The sequence below is a fragment of the Olea europaea genome, chromosome 3 (genome assembly GCF_002742605.1).
Source record: "Olea europaea var. sylvestris chromosome 3, O_europaea_v1, whole genome shotgun sequence".
NCBI classification, from domain to species: Eukaryota; Viridiplantae; Streptophyta; class Magnoliopsida; order Lamiales; family Oleaceae; genus Olea; species Olea europaea.
In genome coordinates, this window is record NC_036239.1 from 19655866 (window position 1) to 19671428 (window position 15563).

General features: G+C 36.3%; 1 protein-coding gene across 2 annotated transcripts; it reads right to left on the bottom strand.

Moving 5' to 3' along the window:
• Positions 1 to 244: 244 nt before the first annotated feature.
• LOC111388965 (fatty acid amide hydrolase) lies at positions 245 to 9554 on the bottom strand. 2 transcript variants are annotated; one of them, XM_023013803.1, is made up of 21 exons: positions 9413 to 9554; positions 9080 to 9169; positions 8881 to 8987; positions 8709 to 8769; positions 7527 to 7717; positions 7321 to 7450; positions 7146 to 7223; positions 6907 to 7054; positions 5858 to 5970; positions 5687 to 5762; positions 5090 to 5161; positions 3875 to 3926; positions 3600 to 3680; positions 3432 to 3515; positions 3174 to 3277; positions 2944 to 3036; positions 2275 to 2343; positions 1639 to 1703; positions 1249 to 1310; positions 736 to 831; positions 245 to 597 (listed from the first exon to the last, which is right to left on the bottom strand). In XM_023013803.1, exons 2-21 carry the CDS (start codon positions 9162 to 9164, stop codon positions 535 to 537), a joined length of 1830 nt encoding a protein of 609 aa, XP_022869571.1. In that variant the 5' UTR covers positions 9165 to 9169; positions 9413 to 9554; the 3' UTR covers positions 245 to 534. The 2 variants fall into 2 exon arrangements, with proteins under 2 accessions (XP_022869571.1, XP_022869565.1); XM_023013797.1 differs by lacking the exon at positions 9413 to 9554 and adding an exon at positions 9250 to 9391.
• Between the last annotated feature and the right edge of the window lie 6009 nt (positions 9555 to 15563).

Below are 15563 nucleotides of genomic sequence, written 5' to 3' on the forward strand. Positions count from 1 at the left end.
ACTTAAACTTGAAAAATACAAATCATTACTATCAATATAAATCATTTTATTGAATAGATTGTGGAAATTTTAAATATTAAACAATTATAACTAATAAAAATTAACTTGTAACTTTGAAAGGATTACCATGCTCGAAATAAGTCACTCTTTTTTTCTTGATATTTATAACGGTATATTAATCTAGTGCCTAGGCGAAAGATCCTGACCAAATAAATCATTTAATAAATTAAAGAAAACAATTACGGAGAAAATGTTGGGCCACTGGGCATCCACACAGCGCTTCAAAATTATACTAATATTTTAGCAACAAAACTAACAATTCAAAGTGTAGTAATGTAACGATTCAATGTACCAAAAGAGTAATGTTCGTCCTCGAATGACATAAGATTAGGCCGAAAGAGGTCATCAACAATTCTCGATGAGGAGCACACACAACGTTTTATAAACTTTATAATAATACAAATCAATTTTTCACACCAGATTTTCACAAGGTTGAGACCCTAGATCTCTCACTTGAAATGAACCTTTAATTTCTTAATTCCCTTTCAGCATGTCGTAAAATTGCATAGGTTTCTTTTTAGGTGTCCTGCAGAGTTCCTGAAATGAGGACAAATTCTCTATTAGAATTGCATCTGATGCGATTATTGTGACATTTAGCCACTGCAGCATAGGTAACTAATTCATTGTTGATTGAATCCATTATCCTTTTCATTATGTGGGTGAAGGAGTACATACCTCTACGGCAGCAGCCAAACGCAGAATAGAAGCTTCACACCATGGACGGCCTATGATTTGTAAGCCGATTGGAAGCCCTTGCTTATCATATCCAACCTGATCATTCCACATTTTCGATCACATGAAGGAAAATCTCGTAACCAGTAAAAGGAACTATTAATCTTGAAGTCGGGCTACATGTTTGTTCAGATAATTGGAGCTGTAGTTGACAGCATACTAGGTGCAAATCAACCAACATATAAAATGGATAGATTAGATGTATTTATATACAATAGAAAGCAGATACTGCAGCAGACTCGTGACTAAATTAGGATCCCCTCGAGTTAAAGAGCGAATAAAAAAGCATGGTAATATTGATATTCTTGAATAAAATTGAGCACATTGACATTAAGATCTAAATCGAAGTTGTTATGCAGTAAAAATAGGAGCGATTTGGTCTTTGTCCACCACACTTTACTACAAATTTTTGAACTTTCTAAAAACTGTAAAAGGGAAGAGATGCATTTCACTTACCGGGACAGATATTGCAGGAAACCCAAGAAGATTCGCTGCTATAACAAATCGCATTAGATTTGCTGAAATAAAGAGCAAATTGATTAATAGACCTAGACAGATAATAGATGAATAATTCAATAGTTTTAAGGCAATTAGAGGGATGGAATTTGATCTTGGTATTTCTAAGTCAAAAGTTGGAAAACTTGATTAGTGAACCAAACATAGAAATTCTGTTTTATCTTTCTAGTTGAACTAGAATCTGTATCCACCTTCTAATAGCATAATCATAAAATGGATATTCTTAATTAGTCCATGCATGAATTACTCAGGGAAATCAATTAAGGTGGAATCAACTACTGGATCAGAGAAGTAAACCTCGCTTGGAGAAAAATTAATCAAGTGACCAACCTGAAACTTGCAAATCTGTCTCCCCAAATTTAAGGGCAGCGGGAGGTATTATAGGTGCTGTCATACTGAAGAAAGACGCAAGACTGAGAACAAGTTGAATAGAATTGCAGCAGAAAGAAAAAATGTAAAAAAAAAATAACATGTAATAATAATTATTATTGCATTCCTTCATAAACACCGGGAAGGACTGGTACACTGATATTTATAATATGAATGACAGTCAACACAAATTCAGCAGGCATTTCACCGTGAGAAATTTTGACATCTTGCATAAGCAAGTTGTGGAGGTCCAAATGACCATCAAGCAGACAAAATATCCATATGAAAGCTAAATATCAACTCTTGAACAATTATATAATTGTAAGAAATACAATTATATTTAAGATTGAAACACAAATGATAGTATGAACATTTCAATGTTGAGGATAAGGTAACATCCTTCCTACATGTCCTTCAAGGAAAGAAAAATGAAAAGGAAGAACAATTTGAAAATGTGTGCATCGATAACGAAAAAATTCAAGAAAATGGAAACCGTGCATATTCCAAAGTATGGCACTGGCTAGTTACATAGTATGGTACAAATTATTTGACATTATAAACAAGGCCATAATATACCAGCAATTAAGTTCAGCATACCCGGTGGTCGGAGTAACAATGACATCCACCTCCTTAAAAATCTCCATATGGTAGTGCATTATCCTTCTCCTGCAGCAAATCAGATGAAAGTAAATTATTAATGTAATCTAAAATCTTACTGTATAGTAGTGAGCTTACTATGTAGAAATTTATGTACTTATGACCAATGTTAATCAGAAAAGACAAGAACACATGTGAATGTATTCTTTCCCAGACTGTACCGTCATAAATGGACAGTTGATACACAAAACAGAAAATGATAAGAGAACATAATCCGGAAGGTAATAAGACAACTGAAAGTATATGCAATATGGTAAAGTCAATGGAAACAAAGCATCCCTGAGTCTTATATACTTCCGAAAAGAAATTCCATGAGACATTATTAGCAACACAATATGTTAACATTCAGGACAAAGGTCATTGATCTGGAGGGAAACTTAAAAGAAAGGAACCTAACCTGTATGTATTCACAAAAAGGTGAAGTTCTTAAAAGTGATCAAACTCTGTTTATTTTTAGCGCAATATGATAATTTAATTGACCAGTCAAGATCACTGAATTACGCTCAAATATGTTTGCATGTATGTATCATCCACTTTTAGATTACCATATTCCAATTGAGAGACTGCTAGAAGGCATGTAATCCATAAATAGATGAAATTTTGATTTACCTGAGGCATTGAGCAGCAACATAATCTGATCCTCTGAATGACCTAAACAGTGCCAGGTTTGTCCGAGTGTCATGTGTAAACTTAACCCGCTTTCTACAAAAGAATAAAGATCAATTCACATTATCAAATATATATTATCAAGATAAACCACTTTATCCACAATGAACATCCAGAAGACATACTTAAGTAGGGTTTTTATACTGATAAATCCAAAAGGTAAATTAACATACCCATCTTCAAAGTCGGGAGTCAATCCACATAGTGATTCAGAGCCAATTGAAACAATGTGAGCAATCCGCATCTCATTAAGCTCGGGTATAACAATCTCCACTGTCTTTTTGCAGCAAATGGGAAGGAAACAAAAGCAGGGCGATATATATTTATTTGCATAGATAATTATTTCCGTTCCAAAGTCAAAATGTATTATAAAATTTGAAATAAGAATTGTTTTAGGTGCAAAATGAATGGATAGAAAGAACTAGACTTACTTTGCATCCATATGTTTCTGATAAACGATTAAGAACATCCTCACACTTGTTAGATATATCAGTTGAGAAGACATCATTAAACCACTGCAGAGGGATATCATATACTAATCAATTCATATTCAAGTCTCACAAGGTAATACAATTTAAATAGAAGGCGAAGGTTATCACCTCTGTGTACTTCCCTAATTTTAATAGTCCCAGAGCATTTGAACTCTCGTGCGAAGCTAAATTAGGCAAGCAAGGGACAGACTGCGAAAAGATATAAAGGTCAGTAGACCATATTCTTAGGGCTTTCCTCAAGTGATCTAAGGTTCTTGACTAGTGAGTTCCGATAATATTGCTGTGTCGTGAGAAGCTACTTAAAGAACTTAAATTAGCTAAAATGGAATGTCGAGTACAAATTCAATACAGGATCTCAAAACTCCAGCAAAAATTTTTATTACCGGTTTCAAAGCAATTTTTTCAGCAGCAGATGATCCCAAAATTGTAGCATAACTGAAATGTGGACAATAGATAAGTTTAGAGTCTTAGCTTTCCAGTATATAAACATTAAGTTCAACAAAGTACTAATTTCAGATATTGAAGAAATAAAGATAGTTAAATTCATATTACCAGAAAAAGGCAGCAAAAGAACATAAAAGCTTGAAGATTAAATTTCATGAAGTATGAAAGAAATCCAGATTTAAAGTCCTGTGTTGTATCCTTCCATGTTTTACATAAAGTGCATCCACCAATGCCTCATTTGATAGAATCATCTAAATAAATAAAATAATCCAATGGTGAGCTCATTCATGATGAACTTTTGTTAAAAACCTAAAGCTTGCTGTTCAAAAAACTGGATGCTAGCCACAGTATAGATGAATGACTCGTGGACATTTATCATTTGCCAGTATGGTCCAGAGAACGCTTACATCCAGATGCTTAATAACTATTGTAAAAACGAGGCAGGAAAAGCATGTAGCTTTCAACTGCTGAAATGGAATGTGATTTCTCCAATCATACACAATGATGGGTCTCGAAAACGTTGGGATAGAAATCAAAACCAACTAAATAATAATTTAATGCAAGAAAAAGCTTCGGAGAGAACAACTCACAGGTAGGAATATATTCTGTTGGGAAATTATGAAATACAGAAAATTCTAATAAAGAGTAGGAAATATATGGGGCAAGAACTTTATTTCTCTGCGAAGATATTTCCTTGGAAATCCTTGTTCTTCTTAAATTTAATTATTCACTTATCTTCCTTCGCAAAAATAGAATTTAGAGGGGAAAAAAAAAAGAATTGGAAGAAAAAGATAGTTGTTGGCACAGATAATTCTGTTAGTCTTGACAAGTTGTGAAGTTTATACTAGTAATTCTCATGCTCTAATAATTCCCAGTGGTTACCAATAATTCTCATGAAGTTTATACTATTTCCCAATGATTACTAATAATTCTAATGCTCTAATGATCCCGGGGAGCATTGCAAGTGATGCATATCCTCTTAGTAACCTGTAAATTCTTCAGCTAATAAATAAGTACCAGGCAAATCTTAAATTTGAAAATGACTGAGCAAGATTTAAGGTAATGATTTCTGTAATGGAACAATCAATAGAGGACATGCATGTATGAAGATGGAAAGTGATATATAAAGGAATAACACTGTCATATTTACTTACACAAGAATCGCATCCTCAACGGTGGATGTGATGGGTCCAATAATCTCTACAGTCCCTGAATCACATATAGCCCTGCCCCAAAAAACAATCAGAAGACCCAAAAATGAAACTGGTCAAGTATAAAACTACTATTTTACTTGAAAGAATTTCTACGAATGTTACAGAGAACAGGAGGAGGAAATAGCACTTAGAAGTTCTTCAATATAATGGTTTGAGAATACAAACATGTTAAATAACAATTTACCACTGATTAATTACTATGGTAGAAGCTTCTCTACATTGAGGTAGAGAAGGTTTTCACGATGGAAAAGAATAAAGAATTTCTCATAAGAAATTTTAATCAGTAGAATAAAACATAACAATCAAATAGTTACAAGATTTTAACAAAGCGGTGTAAGCCGAATTCTCAATGTGGACAGAGCGAGCCTTTTATCATTGTAAACAATAAAATGTTCATAAATAAACATAAGTAAGGTCCTGATTTTTTTGAGCGACGAAAGAGAAAAAATAAACTATTGAAGGACTATAATGGGTGACGTGAAAAGGTGAGGAAAGGATCAGTAAAGAAGCATAATGGTATCAGGTTCATGAACTCACCCTGCCATATCAGTTCGTCCATATGTTGATTTCAATCCTACTATACCACACAGGGAGGATGGAATGCGAACAGAGCCTGCCCTTTTGAATTACGGAGGAACTAAAATTAGGATGATATCATGAAAAGGTGAAAAAAGAATACAGAATCCAGCTTTGATACAATTGCACAACCTCCACCATCTGTTCCTAATGCCGCTGAACATAGTCCGGCAGCTACAATTGCTGCTGGGCCTGAGGATGAACCACCAGTATATCTTTCAGGATCATGTGGATTTCTAGCTGTCCTGTATACAAAAGAAAAATATCAAGCATGACTAATGTTCGGACATGAAAATTGACTACAGGATCTCTGACATCTAAGAAGAAGGAAGACAGAGAGAGGAATATGCCGAGGTGATAAAGTGAATGAATATGTAGTCAACAAGCCAAAAACAATCTACTTCTGGTCAATCCGCCATTGCAGAGTGACGAATGCACACTTGATTATTAGGATACGGATATCAGGATTAAAGTCAAGTAAAAGCAAACAGGGAGAGGTAGGTTTTCTATGATAAACAAACTCACAAATCTGATCATAGGCTAATATGTTTTTACTTCAATATCTATCACTTTCTGTGAACCTTTAGTTTAAAATAGATGAAGATATCTACAAATTACAAACATGCACACAATTATATATACATGAACTCACACATCTAGCATAAGTATAAGCAGGTCCGTGCACATACTTATATAGAAATAAGCACGACAAAGCTAAAAAATTAAATACTGTCATAAAATAAAGTTTTTTGCTAGATTAGAATCGTTGGTAGAAATTGTAATTAGTTGACATGTAAAGTATGAGGCTGATAAATGAAAAAAGAAAACATCTAAGTTAATAAGCGGATGCACAGTGCAGAGTTACCCTTATGAAGCTTCACCTATATAAAACAGAAATTAATTTGAAGATCAATTATTACTTATTAGTATGAACTCAAAATTATAAATTTATTAACATAAAAAAATTTTAAAGATTCCAGATGAAGTTATAATAATATTGAATCTGCTATCTAAGACCACTTTATAAAGCTTGAGAGCACTTGATGAGAATTGAAATGAGTAAATTAAGTGCCTCCAAAATTAATAGGCTTGTAATGGGGAATATTTCTCATTGTGAAGTTTGGAATCATCATCAACTGAACAGCAAGAAAATTTTTATGCTTGTACTATGCATAACATACCCATAATTTGGATTATTTCCAGTCGTGCCAAGTCCCAATTCGTGCATATTAGCCTTTCCAACTAAAATCACACCACAGCAACGTAACCTTGACACTGAAACTGCATCCTTTTCAACCGGACGAATCTCATGAAAGAAGGTTGTTCCACCTGTTTATTTATTTTTTTTTTTCCCCAGAGAACTTGGAAAATTTGTTACTGGCCTAAAAAAATGGTCTAAAATGCAAAGTCAAATGATTACCATTTGAGGGATAAGGACTGCAATCAATATCATCCTTAATGGCCATAAAAATCCCATCCAAGATTGATAATGGTTTCCCTGCACAATCCATTCAGATAGGAGAATTTATATTGAACTAATACCAGCTACAAGTGGATAATATCTAGTACCATATGACATAGTATGCTAATGTTACCTTCCTCAAACCTTTTTGTGGAAGCTGCAGCTTGCTTTCTTATATGCTCCGGATCATAAGAAATCAACAAGGGCATTGGAGGTTTCTTATTGCCGAACTCTTCCATGGCCGAGATGAAGCGCTCTGCAATCTATAAAATAAAATTGCTAATTGCAAATAAGAAATAATGAGAAAGAGGTAGAAAACTAGCATGAAACTGTAATTACTATGGATGGAGTCGCGAGCTTAGATCTGTATGCATGTGCATAATCACGAATCTTCCAGTAGCGGAAGGATGCAGAAGAATCAGTGTTCCAATAGGTAGAAGGGTCATAATCTGGAAGGCACTTTAAGGCCAATGCAACTCTCTCCTCAGGTTTTCCATCTTCGTCCAGAAGAACAACTCCAGCTTCTGATTCTGAACTATGATAGTTGGGTAAATGACAGGTGTAGGTAATCAATGTTTACTACTTATTTTGTTTTCAAAAATATTAATAAAAGCATACTCCACTTCAAGTGTAATTCCCAGTTTACGAAACACAAATAAACTTCTAGTTTCATTTCTGGTGCTAGTTCTGGAACCAACATTAATATTCACAACCTTGACAATTAACCAACTTCATTTGCATAAAAATGGAGCCCTATGCTAATACCTATTTTGTTATTTTCCCTCTGTTCACAAGCGAGACAACGTTTTTTGGTTCTTATGTAAGGGTTGCATATTACCATAATTTGAAAGCTATTTAAGAGCTCAACAGTCTAAATTAGGGCAGAAAAATGAAAGTTACCCATATATAAGCAATTTAAAAGGCAGATCTTCCAGCTTGATTAGTTTGTGTGGAACAAAGCCCATGTCTATTTATTTATTTTCTTCTCTTTCTCTTACTTGGCATTCCTACCAGCAGTACTATTAAAAAACATGCATTGTACAGCAAAATTGATAGATAAATTAAATACGGATTATATGTGTTAAACCACGTCAATTAAAACCCTCGTTAGAGTAGGTAGATATTTATCTGTTTTTATTTTCCATTCAACACGACCTCTCACGTGCAATCCAAATTCATTTTCTCATCAAAAGTCCAACACGTATAATTTTCATAACAGATGTGCAGAACTTGATTCTAAGACCTTTCGTCAGCTAATAGAATGATGAACAACTTCAGTTAAAATTTGAAGTTGTTAAAGAGGGGTCATTTATTAAATTTCCATATTCCAAAAAAAAAAAAAAGAAGAAGAAGAAAAAAAAAGATGTTGTAATTTCAATATCAAGTTATAAAAAAAAAAAAAAAAAAAAAAATTTTTAATTTTAAAAACAAATTTAAAAAAAAAAAAAAAAAATGAGAACTTTCCAACTAATAAAATATTTTTTTATAAAAAATGAAAATGGTGAAGAGGGTGAGATAAACCTTGAGGAGGAAATTCAGGCTTAAACATTGGAGGCTCCGGTATCACAGTATTCCTTAACATCTGTTAATCGTAAGCATCATTATAAAAAATTAAGCTCTCCGAGTATCTGTTGCAACAAGAAAAATGCAAGTCCATCCATCATCAAATTGAAAATTAAAGCTGAAAACGGACCTCATCCGTTTTATTTTCCTTCTTCAAGTGAGATATAATCAAAGAGCCAAATGGAGATTCGAGCACTTTAACAAATAACTTGAGAAAAAATCCAGTCACATGCGGTGCTGCAATTGCAATTGCAATTCATCAACATCAACACAACTACGGTTCATCGAAAGTTAAAATTAATTGGAAACGAAAATTTAATCAAACATGCCTTCAATTTTTTCATACTGATATTTCACCGTTGCCAAGTCAACTTCCTTCGCCGGCAGCATCACTTTCTTCTTCCCCATCTTCATCCAATCTATCAAAAATGCAAAATTCAAACTAACAAATTATCAAAAATATTAAAATCTAACTATGATCTTTTCAATCAAAACTCACATTTCCTAAGTCAAGGTTATGGTGTGTGCGCGTGAAAGTTGATAAACCATCGTGTCTGTTTAATATAAATACTCTACAAAATAAATAATTATGACGTTAACGTGCAGTGAAAATGATAGAACGGGTCGGGTAAGCGGGTGAGAAATTTATTTAAATATAGTACAGGTTGGTGATCAACGCAGGCAGCGCAAGATAGAGATGCTACGCATTTGTTCTACTGAGGTAGTTGACCTCGCCTATGGTGTTTTTAGTGTTTCTTCTCCGTCATTCCTTCGAGACGAGACGACTGAAAATTCAAAATAACTGACAGTAAATTAACATTTTTTTTAATTAAAAAAGGCTTTTTTTTTTTATTGTTCAAACCCGTGTGGCAATATTTCCCTAATATACAATTTACTTATAAGCAACTTTAATTTTTAAAACGTACTTCTTATAGTATTTTGCCTCAATTTTAAGGACAATCATGTTACACACGCATCTTATTTTACATCATTTTTTGCATTATATCACGTATATTATACATGATTGTACAGTTTTAGCTCTCGTTTGATTCTTATTCTTTGACCACAAAAATAAAAAATATGATCGTTATCCATCACATCGAGCCATCATATTTGACTTTCTATTTCTTGTATAGATCCTGTAACGGTTATATTTTTCATTCTCATTCTTACAAAAATAGATATCAAACGGGTCCTTAAAAACAACACACTTTTCTGCCCAACACCTTTTGAATTTGTACACAATGTGTACCAAGATGTGTCCATGGAATGTACACTTCGCATAATTCTTTTAGAGATAATTGCAGCACTAATCAATAGTTTTTTATCTTTTTGTAGATTTTACCTTAACCTTCAATTTGTACCGACATAGGTCCCAAATCCTTGAAAAATTAGCAATTCACATCCAAATGGATGAAACTTGACCGTTAGTTGACCAAAAAAGTTGATTTCAACCAATTTTGGAAGGGTGAAAGGGCAACTTAATTAATTCTATATTAATAAAAAAAACCAAAAAATTAGAAAATTTAAAAGAAAAAAAAAAACCCCTAAACCCACCTCCTTTCCATACCCCACCCGCACTGTTAGCACCACTGCCCAAAAGCCTATTGCTATCGCCATCGCCATCACCACCAAATGGCAAGCAAAATCAAACATTAAGGGTGTGATGGATAAGGATATCCAAAACAGAATACTCTAGTCTATCCACTAACACCACTATCTTGCCCTGCGATGTCGTTTCTCCACCTCCAACCGATGAAAATTTTGCCAAAATCAATTCGTGTTATGAAGGAAATGAGCAGCTCAATTGGGGAAAAAAGGGCGCAAGAAGTATCAGGAAGAAGACCACCCATTACCGATTTTTTGAAAGAAAGAGACGGCATCGTTTTGATTTTGCAATTTTAATTTGAATGTAATAAACATACGTTTTCTTGTATTGACTTTTGTGAAACATGTTTCTCAGTTGGGCCTGTTATGACAAAATGGAGAGAAAGGAAATGGCGTGTAGTGAGTTTTGTGAAACCTTCCCTCCCTGACTTCCTTCATCTTCTCTATTCCGTTCTTCTTTCTGTTTTCCCTCCTATCAATTGTGTAATTTCAGTTCAATTAATAGAAAATTAGCTTGGGTTACTGATTCCCAGCTGAATTATCCATTATTTTGTTTGTTCGAGCTGTGCTTGTTGGGTCTTGGTTGGGGATTATCCTCCAACCATTACATTTGGTATCAGAGCAGCTGCGTGATCTGGGATGGCTGAAACAAGGAGCAAATCGAATGAGGAACACCTAAAACGTTTGGATAAAGAGGTGGCAGATCTGGGCTTAACTTGTAAATCCACAGATCAGATGTTGAAGTTGTTATGTGGGAGGCAAGATCGAATGGAACAAATGATAGGTGAGATGAACAAAAAATATGAGACTATTGTAACTAATCTGGCTCAAATGAATGGTGGTAAAACTACCTTAAGGAGAAAAAAAAATGAAGGAAATGCAATGCCATTTCACGTCAGTGGAGATGACAGACATGGGAGTGAATACCACTCAGGTAATTCCAGTGGAAGCATGGAATTCAAGGTGTCTTCCAAATTACCTAAAATTGACTTCCCATATTTTAGAGGGGATGGACCTCATGAGTGGCTGCGAAATCCACAGAAGTACTTTCAGATTCACCAAGTTGAGGAGGAAATGAAAGTGGGAATTGCTGAAATGTACCTTAAGGGAAAGGCTGACATATGTTTCCATGGATTCATTTCCAACCATCCCCATGCTGATTGGAACCTGTTCTTGAAGGAAATTTGCAGAAGGTTTGCAGAAAACACAGCAGAGGAGATAATAGAGGTTTTCAGCAAACTGAGGCAGAAGGGTTCAATATTTAAATACCAGGAACAGTTTGAAGAATTGAAATCCTAGGTGATGATCTCCTTACCACACTTACCAGAGTCCTATTACATCTTTGTCTTTTCTAGTGGCCTGAAAGATGAAATCAAGTCAATGGTTAAAATTATTCAACCCCACACACTTGCCAAAGCTTTTGAAGTTGCCATTTTACAAGAGAACACCATTACAGCCCTCAGCAGAAACTCCAAATCCTTCAAACCTTACCCAACAACCAAATGGTCTAGCCCATTACCAAAACCAATTGATCCCACATTGAAACTCCTTCTTACCACCAAGTCAAAAAACCCCTCTAACCTACTTAAATTCAAAGCCATTACACCTTCTGATTTTCAGGCCAAACTAGAGTTAGGATTGTGTTACAAGTGTGATGAGAAGTACATTAGAGGTCATGTTTGCAAAAATGGGTGCTCAATTTCACATTGGTGGATGAAGAGAGGAGGAGTTAGGAGAAAAACCACCGGGAGATGATGGAGAACTAGTAGAGAAAGGGGTGTGGATGAACTGATGGAGATCTCCTTATGCATTGATGGGCAGCAATAGGGGCAAAACCATAAGGTTACCTAGAGTAATCAAGGAAAAGAGGGTGTCTATCTTGATAGATAGTGGAAGCACACATAGCTTCATTGATGAACAATTGGTTAATAGCATCAATTGCAGCCTAAATGTGGCCCATCCCACTTCAGTAACTGTAGCTGGAGGAGGAAAACTAGTGAGCAGGGCTATTTGTGACCCATTAACTTGGAAGATGCAGGACCTGGAGTTCCAATTTCAATTAAGGGTTCTCAAACTATGGGGAGTGATATGGTACTAGGTGTGGATTAGCTAAGTCAATTCAGCCCAGTCTTATTCGATTTCATAAGAGGGAGCATTATTTTTACCTATAAGGGAACTAAAATGGAACTTCAGGATGAGACTATTTGAGAGGAGTTTCAAATACTAGTTGACAAAGAGAAGAAGTGGAGATTCAAACAACTTATGTATGGGATAATGGCACAAATTGCTACGTAGCATCATTGATGGAGAATCCCAACCAATTCCAATAGAACTGGAGGTGGTAGTGAAACAATTTCCAATGGTATTCATGGGGCTCAAGGGACTACTCCCACCCAAATTTAATGACCACCATATATCCCTGAAGGAGGGGGCACAACCTTTCAAGGTAAGGCCTTACAGATGTCCCTACCTACAAAAAATGGAGATAGAGAGAATGGTTAAAGAGATGAGGGAGAATGGCATCATCCAACCCAGTAATAGCCTGTTTGCTTTCCCTGTTCTGCTGGTCAAGAAAAAGGATGGTACGTGGCGGTTCTATATGGACTACAGACAACTCAACCATCTCACCATTAAGGATAAATATCCTATGCCACTGATAGATGAATTACTGGACGAATTGAAAGGAGCCAACTGGTTTACCAAAATTGACTTGAGGGCTGGTTACCACTAGATTAGGGTGGCCACAAAAGATACTCATAAAACAGCCTTCAAGACTCATGAAGGTCTATACGAATTTAGGGTGATGCCGTTTGGATTAACCAATGCCCCAGCCACCTTTCAATGTCTAATGAACGAGATCTTCAAGCAATACCTTAGGAAGTTTATCCTAGTATTCTTTGATGACATTTTGGTGTATAGTAATGATTTGGAATCTTACTGTGAGCATGTGAAGGTGGTGTTAGAAATTCTCAGGAATCACCAGCTTTTTGCAAAGGAGAGTAAATGCTCCTTTGGACAGTCGAGAGTAGAATACTTGGGCCATATTATCTCAGCTGAAGGAGTATCAGCAGACCCCTCCAAGATTACAGCAATGCAAGGATGGCCCACTCCAACAAATGTTAAGTAGCTTAGAGGATTCCTTGGCTTAACAGGATATTACAGAAAATTTGTGAGGGGATATGGTGCCATTGCAAGGCCATTAACTGAATTACTCAAGAAGGATAACTTCCATTGGAATGAACAGGCGGAGTTGGCATTCCAAGAACTGAAGAAAGCTATGAGCACTACACCAATGCTTACCCTACCTGATTTTTCTAGACCCTTTATCATAGAGACTAATGTGAGCTATGGAGGGTTAGGGGTTGTGTTGATGCAAGATGGAAGGCCTATAGCATATTTAAGCAAAGGGATCTGTGGCCGGAACTTAGGGCTGTCCATTTATGAAAAAGAACTACTGGCACCGGTAACTACAGTTGGAAAGTAGAGACATTATTTAGTGGGTCATCATTTCATCATCATGACTGACCTTCAGTCTCTTAAATACCTTTTGGAGCAAGAATCACGATCCATTTGCAACAGAAGTTGCTGTCTAAGTTATTGGGATTAAGCTATGATATCCGGTACAAGAGGGGCACAGAAAATACAGTGGTAGATGCCTTATCAAGATAGGGAGTAGAATGCCAAGCCATCACTGCAGTAACACCCGGGTAGATAGAGGAAGTAGTGGCCAGCTACGAAGGGGATAAAGTGGCTCAGGACATAATCAGTACCTTGCTACTTAATAGCCAAATAGACCTAGACTATCAGTACTTGAATGGGTTGCTCAAGTACAAATCAAAGATATACATTGGATCTTCCAAAGGAGTAAGAAAAAAGTTGATTGCTGCCATTCATTCTTCTCAAGAAGGAGGGCATTCAAGGGTTCAGGCTAGTATCCACAGGGCAAAACAATTCTTCTTCTAGCCAGGGATGAATAAGGAGATACGATAGGAAGTGCTCGAATGTGACACTTGCCAGAGGTGCAAGAATGAACATGTGGCCTATCCAGGTCTCTTACAACCATTACCAGAGCCACAATATGCATGAAGCCATATTTCCATGGACTTCATTGAGGGACTGCCCACATCCAGTGCTAAGAATGTGATATTGGTGGTGGTTGATAGATTTACTAAGTATGCTCATTTCATCACACTCAGCCATCCATTCTCAGCCTCATCTATTGCTAAACTATTTTTGGTTCACATCTACAAGCTCCATGGCATGCGACAGAGCATTGTGACAGCCAGGGACAAGATATTTACCAGCGAGTTTTGGCAAGAACTATTCAGACTTTTGGGGTGTTAAACTGCAGTTGAGTACAGCCTACCACTCCCAAACGGATGGCCAAACAGAAAGGTTGAATCAGTGTCTCGAAATGTACCTTCGATGCATTGTTTTTAGGCAACCTAAACAATGGAGTAAATGGGTTAGTCTAGCAGAATGGTGGTACAATACTACCCTGTACACATCCATCAAGATGACCCCATTTGAAGTATTGTATGGTCTTAAACCACCCCAGTTGGCCTTGGGACCTTACGAGCAAAGCAACGTTGCTGCAGTTGAGGAAATGCTATAGGAAAGGCATATGATGGACCAATAGTTGAGGGAAAATCTCGCTCAAGCCAGAGCTAGGATGAAACACTATGCTGATAAACACGGGAGTGAGAAGGAATTTCAAGAGGGTGAATGGGTCTACCTGAAGTTGCATCCTTATGCGCAACAATCAGTGGCTAGGAGTACCAACAACAAACTGTCTGCTAAATATTATGGACCATACCAGATCAAGCAGAAAATTAGACCTGTAGCTTACAAACTGGACCTCCCTGCTACTGCCTCGCTTTACCCAGTTTTTCATGTCTCCTTGCTCAAGAAAAAAATAGGGAAGGAAGAGGTCCCTATACGTGAACTACCAAATCAATACCAGGGCCAAAAGGAACAAGCTCAGCCCTTAAGAGTGCTGTCTACGTGAATAATCAAACAGAAGGGAGTAGCCGTGACTCAATAGCTGGTTCAACAGCAAGGAACTAATGCAGACGGGACAACTTGGGTAAACGCCGAAAATGTACAAGCATCTTTCCCATCGTTTCAACCATGGGGACAAGGTGTGTTTAAGGGGGAGAGATGTTATGAAGGAAATGACCAGCTCAATTGGGGAAAAAGGGCGCA

Excerpts from the sequence above, each read along its gene's own strand:
- LOC111388965 (XM_023013803.1), bottom strand. The coding sequence starts at position 9,164 with ATGAAGATGGGGAAGAAGAAAGTGATGCTGCCGGCGAAGGAAGTTGAC. Across the intron at positions 7,224-7,320 it reads CACAAAAAGGTTTGAGGAAG|GGAAACCATTATCAATCTTG; the intron begins GTAACATTAGCA and ends TGGATTGTGCAG. Across the intron at positions 1,704-2,274 it reads ATTGTTACTCCGACCACCGG|TATGACAGCACCTATAATAC; the intron begins GTATGCTGAACT and ends GTCTTTCTTCAG.